This window comes from Vespa mandarinia, chromosome 14 (genome assembly GCF_050613455.1).
Source record: "Vespa mandarinia isolate Hongniang chromosome 14, ASM5061345v1, whole genome shotgun sequence".
Taxonomy (NCBI): domain Eukaryota; kingdom Metazoa; phylum Arthropoda; class Insecta; order Hymenoptera; family Vespidae; genus Vespa; species Vespa mandarinia.
The window spans coordinates 3,377,501-3,393,366 of NC_140823.1; the positions used below are offsets into that span (position 1 = coordinate 3,377,501).

At 39.7% G+C, this 15,866-nt stretch overlaps 1 protein-coding gene across 8 annotated transcripts in view; it reads right to left on the reverse strand.

The window, feature by feature from the left end:
- Window positions 1-15,866, reverse strand: part of pdm3 (POU-domain protein pdm3) — a 133,433-nt gene that overhangs the window by 14,450 nt on the left and 103,117 nt on the right. For all 8 annotated transcript variants that reach the window (XM_035862057.2, XM_035862056.2, XM_035862055.2 and 5 more), the window contains exons 3-6: window positions 1,888-2,062; window positions 1,599-1,808; window positions 1,330-1,488; window positions 1,038-1,229 (exon numbers count right to left, since the gene is read on the reverse strand). In XM_035862057.2, coding sequence (XP_035717950.1) covers window positions 1,038-1,229; window positions 1,330-1,488; window positions 1,599-1,808; window positions 1,888-2,062 — 736 coding nt within the window. The remainder of the gene's footprint in view (window positions 1-1,037; window positions 1,230-1,329; window positions 1,489-1,598; window positions 1,809-1,887; window positions 2,063-15,866) is intronic.

The window sequence follows — 15,866 nt, forward strand, 5'->3', positions numbered from 1 at the left end:
CGAGAAGGACGCCTAATCATACTTAGAATAGTTTCGGGATTACCTCCAGCTCCGCTAATCTGATTACCCTGTACACGCGCTTAATATGATTACTGATCATGAGTACGTACCCGTGTTGGTACCTATAGCCAAGCTAAGCAAATCCTGTATTCCGAACAGCCATAAAAGTTTCACGTTCTGAGTTAATGTCAACTGACAATCCGATTATAGTTTACGATAACGAATAATAAGTTGAAGAACTTTTACATCTTTTAGTTTTCTTTCGAACTTTCATATCATTAAGATTAAAAATATTTTCTAATAAATATCTTTCAAAGCGCTTTCTACGATGTACATTTATGTATTTATATTTGTTAAATATTTAGACGTAAGAGAGGAATATAAACATTGTTTGCCATGATGTAATTCTTCATTGAATCGTAGTCAATTCGTATCGGTCTCAAACTTCAATATACTTAGGCTGCTTTATGGTTCTCTATCATTTTCGTCTCTCTCTCTCTCTCTCTTTCTCTCTCACTCTTCGTAGTCTCAACCTTCTCTCTCTGCCTCTCTCTCTCTCTCTCTCCCTCTCTCTATGTCCCTCGATTGCCAGAATAGGAACTTAACTTGGTAGAAACGAAGTTAGCGCGGACCACAATCGATATAATAGCCGTCGAATCCGCGAAGCTGATGTCCAGCTAGAGTAGCCGGGCGAGAAGGGATAGTTCGAAGGGCGGGACCAAGGAAAGGAGCAACGGGGAAAGAGCAGCTATGGGTGGGACAAGGATCTGTAAGGTTGGAATGGGGTAGTGAGACGTTAATTATACATTGAAATTAGTTGCAGAGTTTGCCCTATGCTTGCCGAGGCGATCTAGAAGCACTACTAAGTATGGCCGACTGGTCAGCCTTCGTTGAAACTGACCAGAGATAGTCGATATAATATTATATATCGTATATTGATCGGACAATATTATTATGTATTTATATACATTTCTCTTCGTCATATTGATTCGAGAAATTTATTATATACAGTTAACGATGGATTACAAATGACTTACCTTGAGAGGTAGGGATTAAAAGTTGGGCTCCTTGAAGACCCTGAACTAATTGACCGGACATAAGGATGAATTGCGGCATTGCTACTGGTTGTGGTTGAGACAATAGCTGAGGTAACGTCACCATTGGCGCTGGACTTGGTGGTAAAAGATGTGGTCCTGCTGTTGTACTCGAGGCAGTTGGTGCGGTGCCCCCTATAAAGGAAAAAAAAAAGACCAATTTGACGATACATCAAATATTCTCTTTGATCTATTTCCATCGTTTAATTATTAAGAAAATTAATGTTGTCTCTACCGGATGAGCTAACGGTGAGATTCAAAGGGGTATTGATCAACTGATTGTTGCTCAGTCCAGCCGTCATTCCCTGAAGACCAGCAGCCAATGAAGCGACCTGCGGAAGATTCTGAAGATTCGCTAGATTTTGAAGGTTCTGTAGAGTCACCATACCGGCCACTGTAATTATAAATAATTCGCGATGCTAAATAATTTTTCTATTAATACTGAACCATCTAAATCTAATCCTACTCGTAAGAAAATATAAATAAAGAAATTTCGATCCTTACTAGTTCCATTGAGATGAGCTTGCGCTACCGCCGCTCGTTTCGCTTGATGGAGATTTTCCGGCGACGGACTTCGCCGTCTTTTCCGAGAATTTTTTACATCGTCCATCATCATTTGATGTTCATGAAGCGAGCCTGTCGCCGATTCGGGACTCTCCAAACTCTGTAGATTTTCTAAATTTTGTAGATTTTGAAGGGTAACCATCGCGGCCACTATAAAATACAATTGATATTAAAAAATAAAATTAACGTTCTCGATTGATTGATACTTATTCTCTCTATTGATACTTACTGGTTCCATTAAGATGTGCTTGTGGTACGGCTGCACGTTTCGCTTGATGTAAGTTCTCAGGAGACGGAGTCCGTCGTCTTTTCCGCGAATTCTTTATATCTTCCAACATCATTTGATGTTCGTGCATAGCGCCTGTCGCTGGTTCTGGACTTCCACTGCTACTCCTGTCGCTGTCCTAAAATAATAAATGATTTCATTAGAAAAATGATTTGTCACGAATAAATTTTAAGAATCGAGCTTATTTTAAAAATCAAATTAATTTATTCCGTATAATTGATATAACAAAAATCACGCACTAATGTTCGTATAATAAGGATTGAATATATATATTATATAAAATCGAGAAATGTGAGAAAATATTATATAATAAATATTATATCTGTAAAAAATAATATACATATATGTGAGTATACTTAATATATACTTATATAAAATGGAGGACTAAGAAAATTACGATTATAATTATCGAAGACAATAGAACGTCGAGTTTGATGATACGCTGAATTATCTGTTCTCTCGTCGATAGCATTTGTACTGATGGTCATGACGTGCCTCAATGTTCCTATCCATCGAAAAATAGAGGCACGGGACATTTTTTTTTATCCGCTCTCTCTCTCTCTCTCTCTCTCTCTCTTTTATATATATATATATATATATATATATATATATATATGTGTGTATATCTCTCTCTTTTTCTATTTTTCTCTTTCTCTCCCTATCCGAAATCAATCGAACGAGCACGCAAAGGTTTTAGCACAAGCTTGCAATCATTCTCGCCAAAATGCTCAATTATACGCGCGTGGTTCGTTAACGTACCACGCTTTTTATTGCGGCGGCACGTTTAACGCTGAAAATTGATTAATAATCATTCACGGTCTAGCTATCACATATAGGTATAAATGCTTCGCTTCGAAATAATGGTAGACATCCGAAATGGAGAAAAAAGAAGAATAAATTCGATCATTGTAGATGTGTGGGAAGGTGTATGAGAAACAGAGAGATAGAAATAGAAAAAAGAAGAGAGAGAGAGAGAGAGAGAGAGAGAGAGAGTGGGAGCAAGAGTGAGAGATGTTGAGAGGAAGGCAGAGTACCAAAATTATCAGCGAAAGGTGGTGCGATTGTCGTTAAAAATTTGTTCGCGCTTGTTCTTTTTCCTTTATTTTTCTTTCCTTTCTTTTTTTTCCCCCCTCCCCCATTTTCTCTCTTTTTCTTTCTATTTTTCTTTTTTTTCTTTTCTTTTTTTTTTTTCCTTTCTTTTCTTTTCTTTTTATCAACCAACGATCGTTAAGCCAAAAGAGATTTCGAAGTATCGTTGATAATTCAAAGAGACTAAAAAATTATCGTGTCGAATGCGTAATCACTTTTGATAATATGATCGATTGCCAACATAAAACTTATCATCGTTATCATTACAAAGTTAGAAATCACGTAGGAAGTGAAGAGGTAAGGGATCGGTGACACAAATCGACGTAATTTTCTTTAGAATTTCATGACTCGAGGCAAAGCCGATCGTAAATTCGCTCGATAGCCTTTTGCGATTCGAATTGGCGACGTCCATTTAGCCGAGAACATGTTGCTTGATCGACGACGAAGGAGAGACGTAGGTATTACGTAAAATTATGACGAGGCAAGCGACGGAAGTGATTCGCCGTGTATATTAGGCGTTCTACGTGGCAATCGTTGAGAGGGAAAGAGTGAGAAAGAGAGAGAGAGAGAGAGAGAGAGAGAGAGAGAGAGAGAGAGAGAAAGAGAGAGAGAAAGGGAGGGAGAGAGAAAGAGAGAGAGAAAGGTAGGGCAATGGGGGAAATAGGGGGATATAGGGAGAAGAGAAAAAAATATATTAATGACCTGTCCCTATCTCTCCTTCTTCGGCTTTCGTGCAACGCGATATATAATTCATGCATATTTACGGGGATACCCGAGGAATAATTAACGGACGCCCGGCGCATTAAAGTGGATATACACTGTCACGTATGTGCGTCCTATGTACATGAACGTATGTACGTATGTAGGTACGTTCTTACGTACTTTGCACACACGTATACAAGCTAACACGTGTGTATATATATATATGTATATATATGTATGTATGTATGTATATATATATATATATACGTATGTATAGACGGGTTCTTAGAAGACAATCTAAATTATAATAAATCGATGGAGAGTACGTACAAGCCACGATGCTTTACTACCACACGTGAGTCTATAGAGAAAGATAGAGATATATAGATATCTATATGCGCGTAGAAGAAAGAGAAGGAGAGAGAAAGATAGAGAGAATGAGAGAGAGAGAGAGACGGGTTTCACCAGCGTCGCACGATGCTGGTGTTGTACGGAGTAATGTTACCGGTGCGGCCTCTTTGCATAATGGCATGGAAATATGCCGGAACGTGTATCGCCATAGTTGGATACAGATTAAGCGTTTTAGAGCTTCGACACCCGAGGTAATTCGGGAAAAAGTGTCCCCCAGGTGACTTGGCCCCCATGAATAAATCCTGAGAAAAGCTTTCACCCGCTTTCCGCGACGTACCCGCAAGAGCTGCCGGGAGGATATCCAAGAAGAGAGAGTGAGAGAGAGAGAGAGAGAGAGAGAGAGAGGAAGAGAGAGAGAGAGAAAGACTAACAGATATCGGATTTTGTAGAGGAACTATCCTCCTATGTATCTATCTATACTTTAACTTATCCTTTAGCAAGATAGTCTGTTATCCTTAATTATCATCTCTTAAGTATCGCGACAAAGTATTGAAATATTAAAATAATTTTGAAAGAAAAAAATGCAATAAAATTAGGACATATAAAAATGCTTTATAAAACAATTGTTATAATAGTAAAAGAAGCTTTGAAAACAACAACAACAAAAAAGAAAATATATATATATATATATAAATGATTTTAAATTTTCGTAAAAGTGACGCCAGTGCACGCTCGTTTGGCTTACATATAAATCGTCCTTCTACTACTATAAAATACCAACCCCTACACCAACCAACCAACGTTACCAACACGAGGCATTTCATTACATAAAAAATAGATAAAGCCCCGGTTCGATAGGTAACGGACGAAAATAGGAGAAATGGTTGAGCGTACGTACACCTACGAGGTAGTACAATATTTTTTTTTTTCCCCCGTCCAAATTCGTAAATGACTATAAAGAGCAGTAGCATGGCTGCCTGGGCCATCACAAACCCCCTTCTACCCCCATATTAAATGGACGAGTCGAGGGGGATTAGTTGAATGCTCGGGTGCCCCCGCCATTTTGTTTGTAAAAGTGCGTAAACGATATATACATGTAAACACACACATACATTTATATATATTGTATGTATGTGTATATATATATATATAGTATGAATATGTGTGTGTGTGTGTGTAAATATACATATAAAGAGAGAGAGAGAGAGAGATATGTATATATAAAGCTGTAGAAACGTATGTTTACGGGCTTTTGGCATTTCACACAAATTAATAAACTCTGTCGCTTGCCGTCATCTCTTCACTCTGCCTATCTCTTTTTCTGATATTATTTAATACAATTTGAGATAAATATCACTTAAATCTGATGGTAACAGGTGACTATCGATTTTTTTTAACAATATTGCAATATGTCAGCAATATTCATTAATGTTAAATGTGAGCATAAATCTAATCAAAAGTTGAAAATATTCCGTACGTTTTAGTAACATACACGTTTTATCTTATAAGTATAATAAATTTGATAAAAATTATTATTGTTAATAACTAAATTGTATACTATTATATAAAGATGAATCGAAATGTCTCATAACTATGAAAAATTTTCTATTTTGAATAGAACGATTTAATGAAAATATTTTTAAATAATTATATTACTAAAGATTACAATCACGTTCGAAGTGATGACAATCATGATTATTTATAAAACGAAGAAACGATAGAGTGAAAAAAAAAAAAATAAATGATTTTGCCGAAAAAAGAAAAAGGATAGACAGAATCGTTAGGATGTTTTGCGCTCGTGTCAGATAGGGATTCATTGGAGGGAAATTCAAAAAGGCGCGTTCGATGACTGGAACGGTACAGCATCATAATGCTTTCAATTTTGGGGAAGAATTGGTAGGTAGCAGGATGGTAGGACCAATCGGTAAAAAATCGTTAGCAAAAGCTCCACCACGGACCATCTCGCTAATACGAAAAATGCGAGAGACAGATACAGCCCCTTGCTACCCTCTCGTCGAAAGCAAACGAGGCAAGAGGAGAGAGTTCGTGCTGGATGAGGAAAAGGGTGAGGATGAAGAGGATGAAGAGGACGAAGAGGAGTGGAATGGGGAAAGGGGATAGGGGATAGAACGTACGATATATCTCTACGCGTATGGCGGAAGGACGTTAAAAAACGATACGTAGGGGAGAGCAGAAGAGTTGCAATAGTATGAGTAAAAAAGTAGAAGAAGAGAGAGAGGGGGCGGGGGGAGGAGAGGATGAGAGGTAGGTTAAAGTGGGTGGTGGTCGGTCGTTGGAAATGCAACAATAAACATTACTTATCGATGGGCGAGCAGCCCTTTAACAATGCGTATACGACGCGAAGCGAGCCGAGGCCAAAGCGCGCGAGGCAAAGCGCAAGTTTTTTGCAATAAAGTCATTTCGACCGTTTGAGTTATGGGTAATTCCTGGGAAGCGAGTAGTAGGTGCTTGCGCGCGCGCGCGCGTGCTCGTGCAAGCACGAGTACAACCAACCAGAGAGAATCACCGGCAACAGCAGCAGCGGTGGTAGAGGCACCAGCAGTAGTACCACCTCCTACCCATTCGCCATCCTCCGTCGGTCCGGTCCATTGATTAGTATTAATGACTTAGCTGCACTCATTTCGCCCGAATAAAAGTAATTGGATTTGGCTTCGAAGCCCGCGAGCCGCGCCAGCGGCGTCGCTGGCGTCGACCGTCGCCGCCACCGTCGTCGGCTTTCAAACGAAAGCCGTAGCCGCGTGTAAAAATACATTAATATCTGTTTGCGCTTAATAAACGATAGCCAACACACCCCACCAGAACGTACCTTCGAACTCACACCCAACTCCGTCCGACTTCAGACTAATGGCCGTATTCCGGAATCGGTAATACGCGTTTTTTTTAACAATTCTCTCGCTTCTTTCCAATTCCACAGTATATTCGAATCTTCTCCCAAACCACCTTTACGATTTTCTCTTCGAATTCAAAGCTTGATCTTGTTAAAGACGTACCCGAAAATATATTCCGAATGTTCATTTAATTCTAGGATCTTAGGAATGGGGAAGGAAAAAAGTAAAGCCGGTTTCGTTTTGTCATTTCTCTTTTTTGCTTTTTTCCTTTCTTTTGTTTTTTCTTTTTCTTTCCTTTTTGTTTTGTTTTTTTTTTCTTTTTTCTTTGGTCGACGTTCAACATTTCCTTTTGCCAATCCTTATCTATGGAGGAAGGAAGGGTTTTAACGATCGAAGGATGACGAAGACTATATTGGTAGAAATTGTTCTTCTCGTAAGACATGAAGATTCTCCTGTCCAGTTCACGAATCGTTAGATCGATTAGGTTTAGACAGTTTACTTGTCCCAAAGTAAAGCGACAGTTCTAGTACGATGAATATCCTCGAGGAAACGAGAGTAGAAGGGGTTGCAATTATCACGTGGTCATTGCGAACCAGTGTTATCAGGAGAGTCGGAAGAGACAGAGACGGAGATAGGGAGACAGAGACAGAGAGACGATGATGGGGTAGTAGTGAGTCGAGCGACCAACCCTTCGGCTCGAGCCGCTTTGTCTGTAAGTGTAATTAGTCGAGGGTGGGGTTCCTGCGAGGCGAGGCGTGGGTCGTTGGAAGAGAGGACCAGGACGAAGAGGGAAGGAAGGCGCCGTAGAGGAGAAGAGGAGAGGAACCAGAGAGAGAGAGAGAGAGAGAGAGAGAGAGAGAAAGAGAGAGAAAGAGAGAGAGAGAGAGAGAGAGAGATAGAGAGAGAGAGAGAGGGAGAGAGACAGAGAGAGGGAGTGAACGACGGGGGTGGTTCATCCTGGTGGTACTCCCTTGCCTCGCCCACTCTACCCCACTGCCTTATTTATATGCAAATGAGCTTCATTTCGCGATATTAATGTTCCAGCCGAGTCGGCCTGGGCGCCGCCGTGAAAGGGTGCGAGGACATGCGGGAAAGGGTTGCGTCCTCGTTTCCAGCGTGTGTTTACGAGCGAGAGCCTCGTAGAAAGTCTCCGCGAATATAAACTCTGTAAAAATTGTCTAACCTTTTTTGTTTTCGAAAATTTTTGATTGTCCCGTCCATTTGTAATAAGAGATACTTCAGAGCAGAGTTATCAACGATAATTAGCAGTAGCAATATCTTTTGTTTTTATCTTTAATCCAATTGATATTTAGATTAAGGGGGAAGGGGGATTCGTTTTCGTTGTTATCGAGCTAAAGAAAATTTGAAAATCTGAATTCCCTCGGAAGCAAGCTGAGAAAATATTATAATAGGAATTTAGGTAGCTTCCGTAGCTTCGTAATAGTATATATAGTAAGCTCGTTTCATCGTTAAGCGACAACGTGCTGACGTAGCGTCCTATTTGCGAGACTTCATAAGCAGATCAAAAATGGTGGGAGCAGTTCGATATATTATTCGCGCTTCGCCCGCGCATTCTCAAGAGCTTCGTTGCAGATAATGACCGATTTATCGTAACGAATGGAGTGTGGCAGAGTGAGTAGACAAACCCCCATCAAGGCCTCCACCCCGGGGTAAATTAACAACAGACAAGCCACTTGAAACATTACTGAGCCTTCCTAGCGAAGCAACACGAGGGTGGGGTCGCTGTTACCTTACTCAACATAAATTAGGGCCGATAGAAAGGGTAGATTGCAGAATGGTGAGTCTATAAAGAGCGTCGTTTCTGTCTACGAGGAAAGTCTCTCCCGGTATTCGAACGTGTCGCGTCTTATTTTTACCTTGAACGATATCGAAAGGCCGTCTACTTTCTTCTTATTTTATCTTCTTCCTTTCATTTCTTTTCCCCCTTTCTTTTCTCTTTTTCTTTTTTTTTCTTTCCTTTCTTTCTTTCTTTCTTTCTTTCTTTTTTTTTTTTTTTATCTTCTCTTCCTTCTCTTCGGCTATCCGTTCGCAATAATTTCGTCGTAACTTTGTTAACAACGATGTCCGCTTAAAACGAACCCTTGGAACCCAAAGGAATCATTACCGATAACGATTCCGTAGAGAGCGGAAGCTCCTTCGATGTCTCTTCGAAAAGCTTAATTACGGTTAGGATCCGGGGAAATAATTCGAAATAGGAGTAAACGCTCGCGACGGCAGGATATTTGCATTTAATGGATATTAAAATGAATGACCATCGCTCATTACGAATGCCGCGAGAGGTGCTCGCGGTAAAATCGTGGGTAATGAAGTCGCGTTCGCTCGAATCTTACTTGTAAATGGAATCCTTCATTATGATCCCCGATATTCGCCTTTGAGCTTGCGAAACTCCAAAGGCTTTTCGGTTATTGCCTTTCGCGTCGTCCGAAAGAACGAGCTTCCTCGTTGCTCGTGGTCAAGTACAATGATTAAGTTTTATAATACAATAAGAAAAAACTATCCAATTTATTATACTGCGATATTTACGTAAATTAATCCAACGAACGTTTACTCTCTTTTCTCTCTCTCTCTCTCTCTCTTTACTTAGAAAAAAAAAAACTTCCTTAAGCTCATATCTTTCTAACTTTCGTGTCATCGTGCCAACAAATTCTGAATATATTCAGAATATTCTTTATCACAGACATCTTAGCACAAGTCGTAAACCGTGTGCGGACGCGGTGTAAATCTATTCGTACTGCCGTTGTTTAGTTCTCTCCTTAAAGAGGGGTAGCTAGGGGGTGGAGATAGACATAGAGAAAGAGAGAGAGAGAGAGAGAGAAAGAGTAAGAGGGTGAGGAGAGTAGGAGGACCACGCGAGGGTGGTTAAGCGAGAGAATCGGAGGTGGGTCGACCGATGTATGAATATACATGACCTTACCACCAACCCTTACACCGCAACGGGCTCTGCTTACATTATTGTATATCTAATTCCGCGAACGGTTCTCAGAATTCGGCCTTATACGAATAACCTTCTCGACGACGTATGCTAGATGCCAGACGAACGTGAGAACCTCTGCTGGTTTCACGACGTTATGCAGCCAGTCTACATATTATACATTCGGACTGGGATTCAATTAAGTTTGGTTAGACCAATCCCTTCCGCTTCCTCTCCACCTTTCTTTCTCAACTCCGTCTATCTTTTTTTATCCCTCATCGTCTTATTCTCTCGAATTCTATTTCAAGCTAGAGTTTTTAAGCTCGTATAGTGTCTCGAGTGCTTTTGGGGAAAAAACATTAGGCTCTCTCTCTCTCTCTCTCTCGCTCTCTCTCTCGCTCTCTCTCTCGCTCTTCCTTTCTCCATTGTAAATATTCAAGACTTTACATAAGATTTTTTTAAATCTACAAAAAAAAGTAATGCAAAGATTATATGATACGATAAGAATAAATATAATTATCGTCTGTAATATGAATAGAAGCGTAAACTAAATAATATATTTTAATCTTCGTTTGATATATAATGAAAAGTTTCGTTGAGTGAATGATTCATATTGAATATAACGCGAAACATGCGGATCTCTTGATGTTAAAATAAACTTTCTCTATCTGTTGGGGGGGGGGGGGGATGGGACAATAGTAAGCTATTTGAAGATAAAGGAGATGATATTAGGTACAGTCGGCGATCAAGGATCGAGGATCATATAGTCTATGTCGTCGGTGTGACGTCATGCGGAACTACTCGAAAAGGCGGATAACGGTAGAGTAACGCCCGTATGTGGCGCGCTTCGTACTTCGATATACAGCTGGATAAGTAATTAGTGGAAGCACGTGGTGCAGAGTCGATATAGCTAACTTGAATGCGTTGTTGTACGTACGGGTAGTATCGTTCTCTGCGTGCTTGCCTGCGTGCGTGCTCGTTCGCTTTTCCTGCGTGTGTCGGAAAAGGGTGGCCTACGTTCTCGTGCGACAGCCGAATATAGTCGAAGGGTGAAGAACGACGGATAAGTAAGAGTGCGAAAAGGATAGACTGATTAACAGTGGAAACAAAGCATCAGAGAAAGAGAGATAGAGAGAGATAGAGAGAGATAGAGAGAGAGAGAGAGAGAGAGAGAGAGAGAGAGAGAAGGACGGGAAGGGAAAGCGTATTGCGAATTAGACAGAGTTCGAATGAACGATGAAGAAGAAGAGAATGAAAGCAAGAGATAGATAGATGGAGATAGAGAAAAAGGGGAAGGAAGAGAAAGAAAGAGAGATAGAGATAGATAGATAGAGAGAGAGAGAGAGAGAGAGAGAGAGAAAGTAACTGCAATAATGACAGAAAATTGCGCTCTTCCAGCTTACACCACGCAGCGTCGAAACTTAATTCAATTCGATTGCGATACAGTTCAATAATTCGATTAATTAAAAAACACGACAGGGTCGCTCAGTATTACTGGAAGTTCGAGTTTCCAGTAGTAAAAAAATACAGGGAGTATTATCGGAGGAAAAGATATGAATATAAGCAAGGTTAAAATCGTTCGAACGAGGCGTAGTTATCACGACGATTGAGAATCCCTGGCTAAGAGGCGCGGCATATCGATAGGGGAATTAGCTGATAGCTGAAACGTACCACTCGCATCATCTGTGATTACTTGATTATGAGTATCGAGTGAGCGATGTTTCTGAAATTCTACGGCCACCCGGTTCTCTTCTTCTCCGAGTATACATATATATATATATATATATCTATATATATATATACATACGCCTATGTATACATAAATAGGTATCTATGCATGCAAGTACATAGACATACGTATACGTATACGAATTTACGCACATAGTCCAATGGCATAAAATCGCGCGCGCGAGCGAACTCCGCTTATTGGCTCTGCTTTTGAATCTTCCGATACCCATCCCTTTCTCCTCTTCTCTTCATCCCTTTCGTGACCAGAACGACGTACCCTCTTCCCTCAATGTTTCTCTATCTCTCTCTATCCACCCTTCTCGAATCGAACGACCTCCTCCTACACACACCCTCGTCACGGTTCCGAGGATGCGAGGTACCACTTGACTCTTAAAAACCCTATTAACTGACGGTAATAGAGAAATCGTGCTTTCACAGACTGTTTCACAGTCAAGAGAACGAGGAAAGAGAAAGAGAGAAATAGATAGATAGATAGATAGATAGATAGATAGATAGATAGATAGATAGATAGGTAAAATAAAATGATTGAACATTTTTCTCAATGCCAACATTTCTAATATCCCAATTCCTCTTTTGTCTCTGGCAGATCGGTTAACAAGGATCGAATAACAAAATGTAATCACGTCATAAAAGATCATGTATAACTATGGTGTTTTGTTGCCGATGTAAAATTCGACGCGGTAGGTGGACGATGGAACGTTCCTTCGCATGAGATTCAATCGGCCGTTGCATTAATGTTACCGTTAGAGGAAAAGGCGAGTTTGAGAAACCTGTTTCGAGTTTTTGCGATTAAGGGTTACCGTTTTATTGCCGCGTAACGGAGTGCCGTTGATAGCACCGACGTTGTTGATATCACTTTGTAATCAATCGACCGCTAATGAACGTTAATGAGAATCATTGATTTTCATACAAGTTCCTGATAAGAATATTTTATTCCAATTTTTGAATCGTCCTTTTCATTAGAATCGAAAAATGAGGGGGGAGTAGGTGGTAGGGTAGAGGGATAGGGACTATAATTTATGTCATTTTGTTGTATGAATCATTCAGCCTTTACAAAATTTACGATCATATTTATGATTTCATTATGTATCTCGATTGGTGATAAATTCGTAGAGATGAGTCAAATGAAAGGGAAAAGAAACGAAATTTTTTTCACCCTACCTCCTACCTTCCTCTTCTTCTTTCGTCTTCTCACTCTCTCTCTCTCTCTCTCTCTCTCTCTCTTTTTTCGACGATCTAAAATTTCAACAAAGAATAAGAAACGGGCGATAGTCTTTTCAAACGAGAGAAATCTCGAGGACGACGAGCTTCGAGGTATTCTCGAGCAGCATTCGACGATATTATAATCTCAGGCCGGTGTCATAATGATAATAACAACGCGTTAATTAAAGCCGCTGATTTATGCGCCTTTCATATTGTAATTGCTCACCGAACTCGAGTCGACTCGCGAAAAGCGAGAGCGAGAGCGAGAGAGCGAGAGAGAAAGAGAGAGAGAGAGAGAAAGAAAGAAAGAAATAAAGAAAGAGAGAGAGCGAGAGCGAAAGAGAGAGAGAGAGAGAGAGAGAGAGATGCAGATGAAGAGTGAGAGAAAAAGAGGGAAAGTAGAACCAACGGTTTCTGGCAATCTCTCGCTCGGGGTGCTGAGATAATACGAACGAATTAATGAGTCAAGCCGCAATTAATATGAAGCCGTTCGAGGCACGACCGTCGTACGATAATAAAAAACAAAAAAAAAAAAAAATTAAAAAATTAAAAGAGAAAAAGCTTGCCTTGCCCTCGTCATCGACAGCCTCGAACAGAGATGAATCATTAAACGAGTATTAATATAGACGGAGGCTCGAATTATCACGAACAATGAATAATTCTAGTCTTTCTTTTTGACTTGCGGAGAAACCCGAGACAAATTTTCTTATTCGATAATAATCCGATATATTGGAAGTGATATACATATTATATGCATAATATATATATATATACATATATATATATATATATATATATATATATATATATATACATAGTCTGTATATAAATTTGTCGATCGAGTTTCAGAAGTTTCTTTTCTCCTAAGTAACAGTAAGAGAAGTAACAATTACATACGATTTAACGCGCGCTTTACGAAGAGACAGGAGAAAAGCTCAAAACGAGATGGCAAGCGCAAATCGCTTATTTACACCGTGAACGGTGTAATACGCTCGCCCCGAGGCCATATTTAGTTTACCATCCCAGGGGTGTATAATGTCTTTTTAGGTACGTTAATTAACAGTATTCATTTTGCACAAAGGTTTCTAATTACGCACTGTACGGAGCCATGGACTTAGTACCGACGCAACCCTCTTCCCCTCTCTTTTACTCTCCCTCTCTCTCTCTCTCTCTCTCTCTGTCTATATCTCGCTTTCTCTCTGTTTCTCTCCTTCTGTCTCTCTTTCTTTCCTTGGAAATGTTATGTCCGGAGTCGAGTCGTACGATTCGCTGCGTGTCTTCTAAGGAAAATCATAATTAAGGGATTCGAAAGATTAGTTGTTTGGATGGGTTTTCAGATTTGGAAGGCAACGATATCGAAATGAAAAGGAGACAATAATAGTGGGAATGAGATGGAAAGGAAAAGAGCATTAAAGAGAAAGGGAGATAAGTATAGGGACAAAGAAAGAGAGAGAGAGAGAGAGAGAGAAAGAGAGAGCGAAAACCAGAAGGAGAGGGAAAACAGAAGAGGATCGATGCTTCATTGGTCGAGGACGAAATCAGAACGCTCGGTCGCGTCGGGTCAATACTTGTCCGGTCGCCTCAGTTAGCAGTCGCATTAATTAATTATAATTAAGTTTTAGTTGACGCGGCGGCTTGGAGCAGCGAGGGGTAAGCAAGGCAGGTAGCTACGCGACTCGCATTTTGAGCATTACCGATATTATGCAGATTTCAACAGTCAGCAGCAGCCCTCCTCTCCTCTTCTCTTCTAAACTCGAGTCTCATTCCTTCTCCTACTCTTCCTCGTCCTGACCCAGCCATGATTCTGTATCCCTCGTCTCTCATTTTCCCTTTCCTCCTCGTCATCTCTTTCTCACTCTGTATTATTACTCTCTATCTATCTACCTTTCTCTCTTTCTCTCTCTCTCTTTCTCTCCCTCTCTCTATCTCCCTCTCATTCTTTCTTTTTCTTTCTATCTCAAACATTGCTTCCGTTCGAAGGAACACGATCGTTACTTGTGTCAGGTGCCAAACGAGTCGCAGAATAAATCATTTAATTATTTATGCCACTTAAAAGTATGATCTTCGATACCTTCTGTCTTATACAATTTTTTCTATATGTTATAGATTAACACATTCAGATTGGATAACCCTTTTAATAGATGTATTTCGTTTTAAGGATACATCGATTGATACACTTTTCCTTTTTTCATTCGTTCTAAGCAAGAAATTCAATATTTCATTATCGACTTCTTTTAGAATATATATATATATATATATATATATATATATATATATATGCATGTATGAGATGGGAAAAAGGGGATAGAAGAAGATAGTGAATGGTCGTCTTAGGAGTTATACGATTTCTAACTATTTCGAAACGTAACAACATCTTTGGACTAAACGTCAGACGTAGTACCGAGATTACGTGGCAACTGCACGTCGACGTAAGAAGCTGTTAATCTTCGGTAATAAACTGTATTTTCATTATAATACTGCATGAATATGCAACGGCGATAATGGCCTTAATATCCCGGCATGCATCTTCCTGTGCTTTACGAGCTGAGCCTCTTCTGCCTGAATTTGAGGTGCACTCACAGTGGATTTTCTTCTCAGTGCTTTTACACGGAGTGTTATGACTCCATTGGTTCCGTTACTTTTCATCGAGTTTCATCTTTCTTCACGTAAAATATTTGTATATATCGGTGAATGATCGTGAGACTGTCCAGATTAATCGGATTTACTTTTGAATACTTTGTTAACGACGGAAGCATTGAACTTTTTACATCTTATTTCCTTTCTTTTTCTTTTCTTTTTTCCTTCCCCTTTCTTCTACTTCTTCCCTCTTTTTTTTTCTCCTTTTTCCTTTTTTTCTTTTTTTTTCTTTTCTTTTTTTTTTTTTTTTTTTTTTTTTTATTTAATTCCTTACGATGAACGTGATTCTTATTCTTACTCGATGTCATCAACTTTTCCAATTTCCTGATACGTCTCTTTTCTTGAGATACGACGATAGAGAAGAAACGTGATTTTTATTGGAAGATGAATTCCTCGATCTGTCTTTCTCT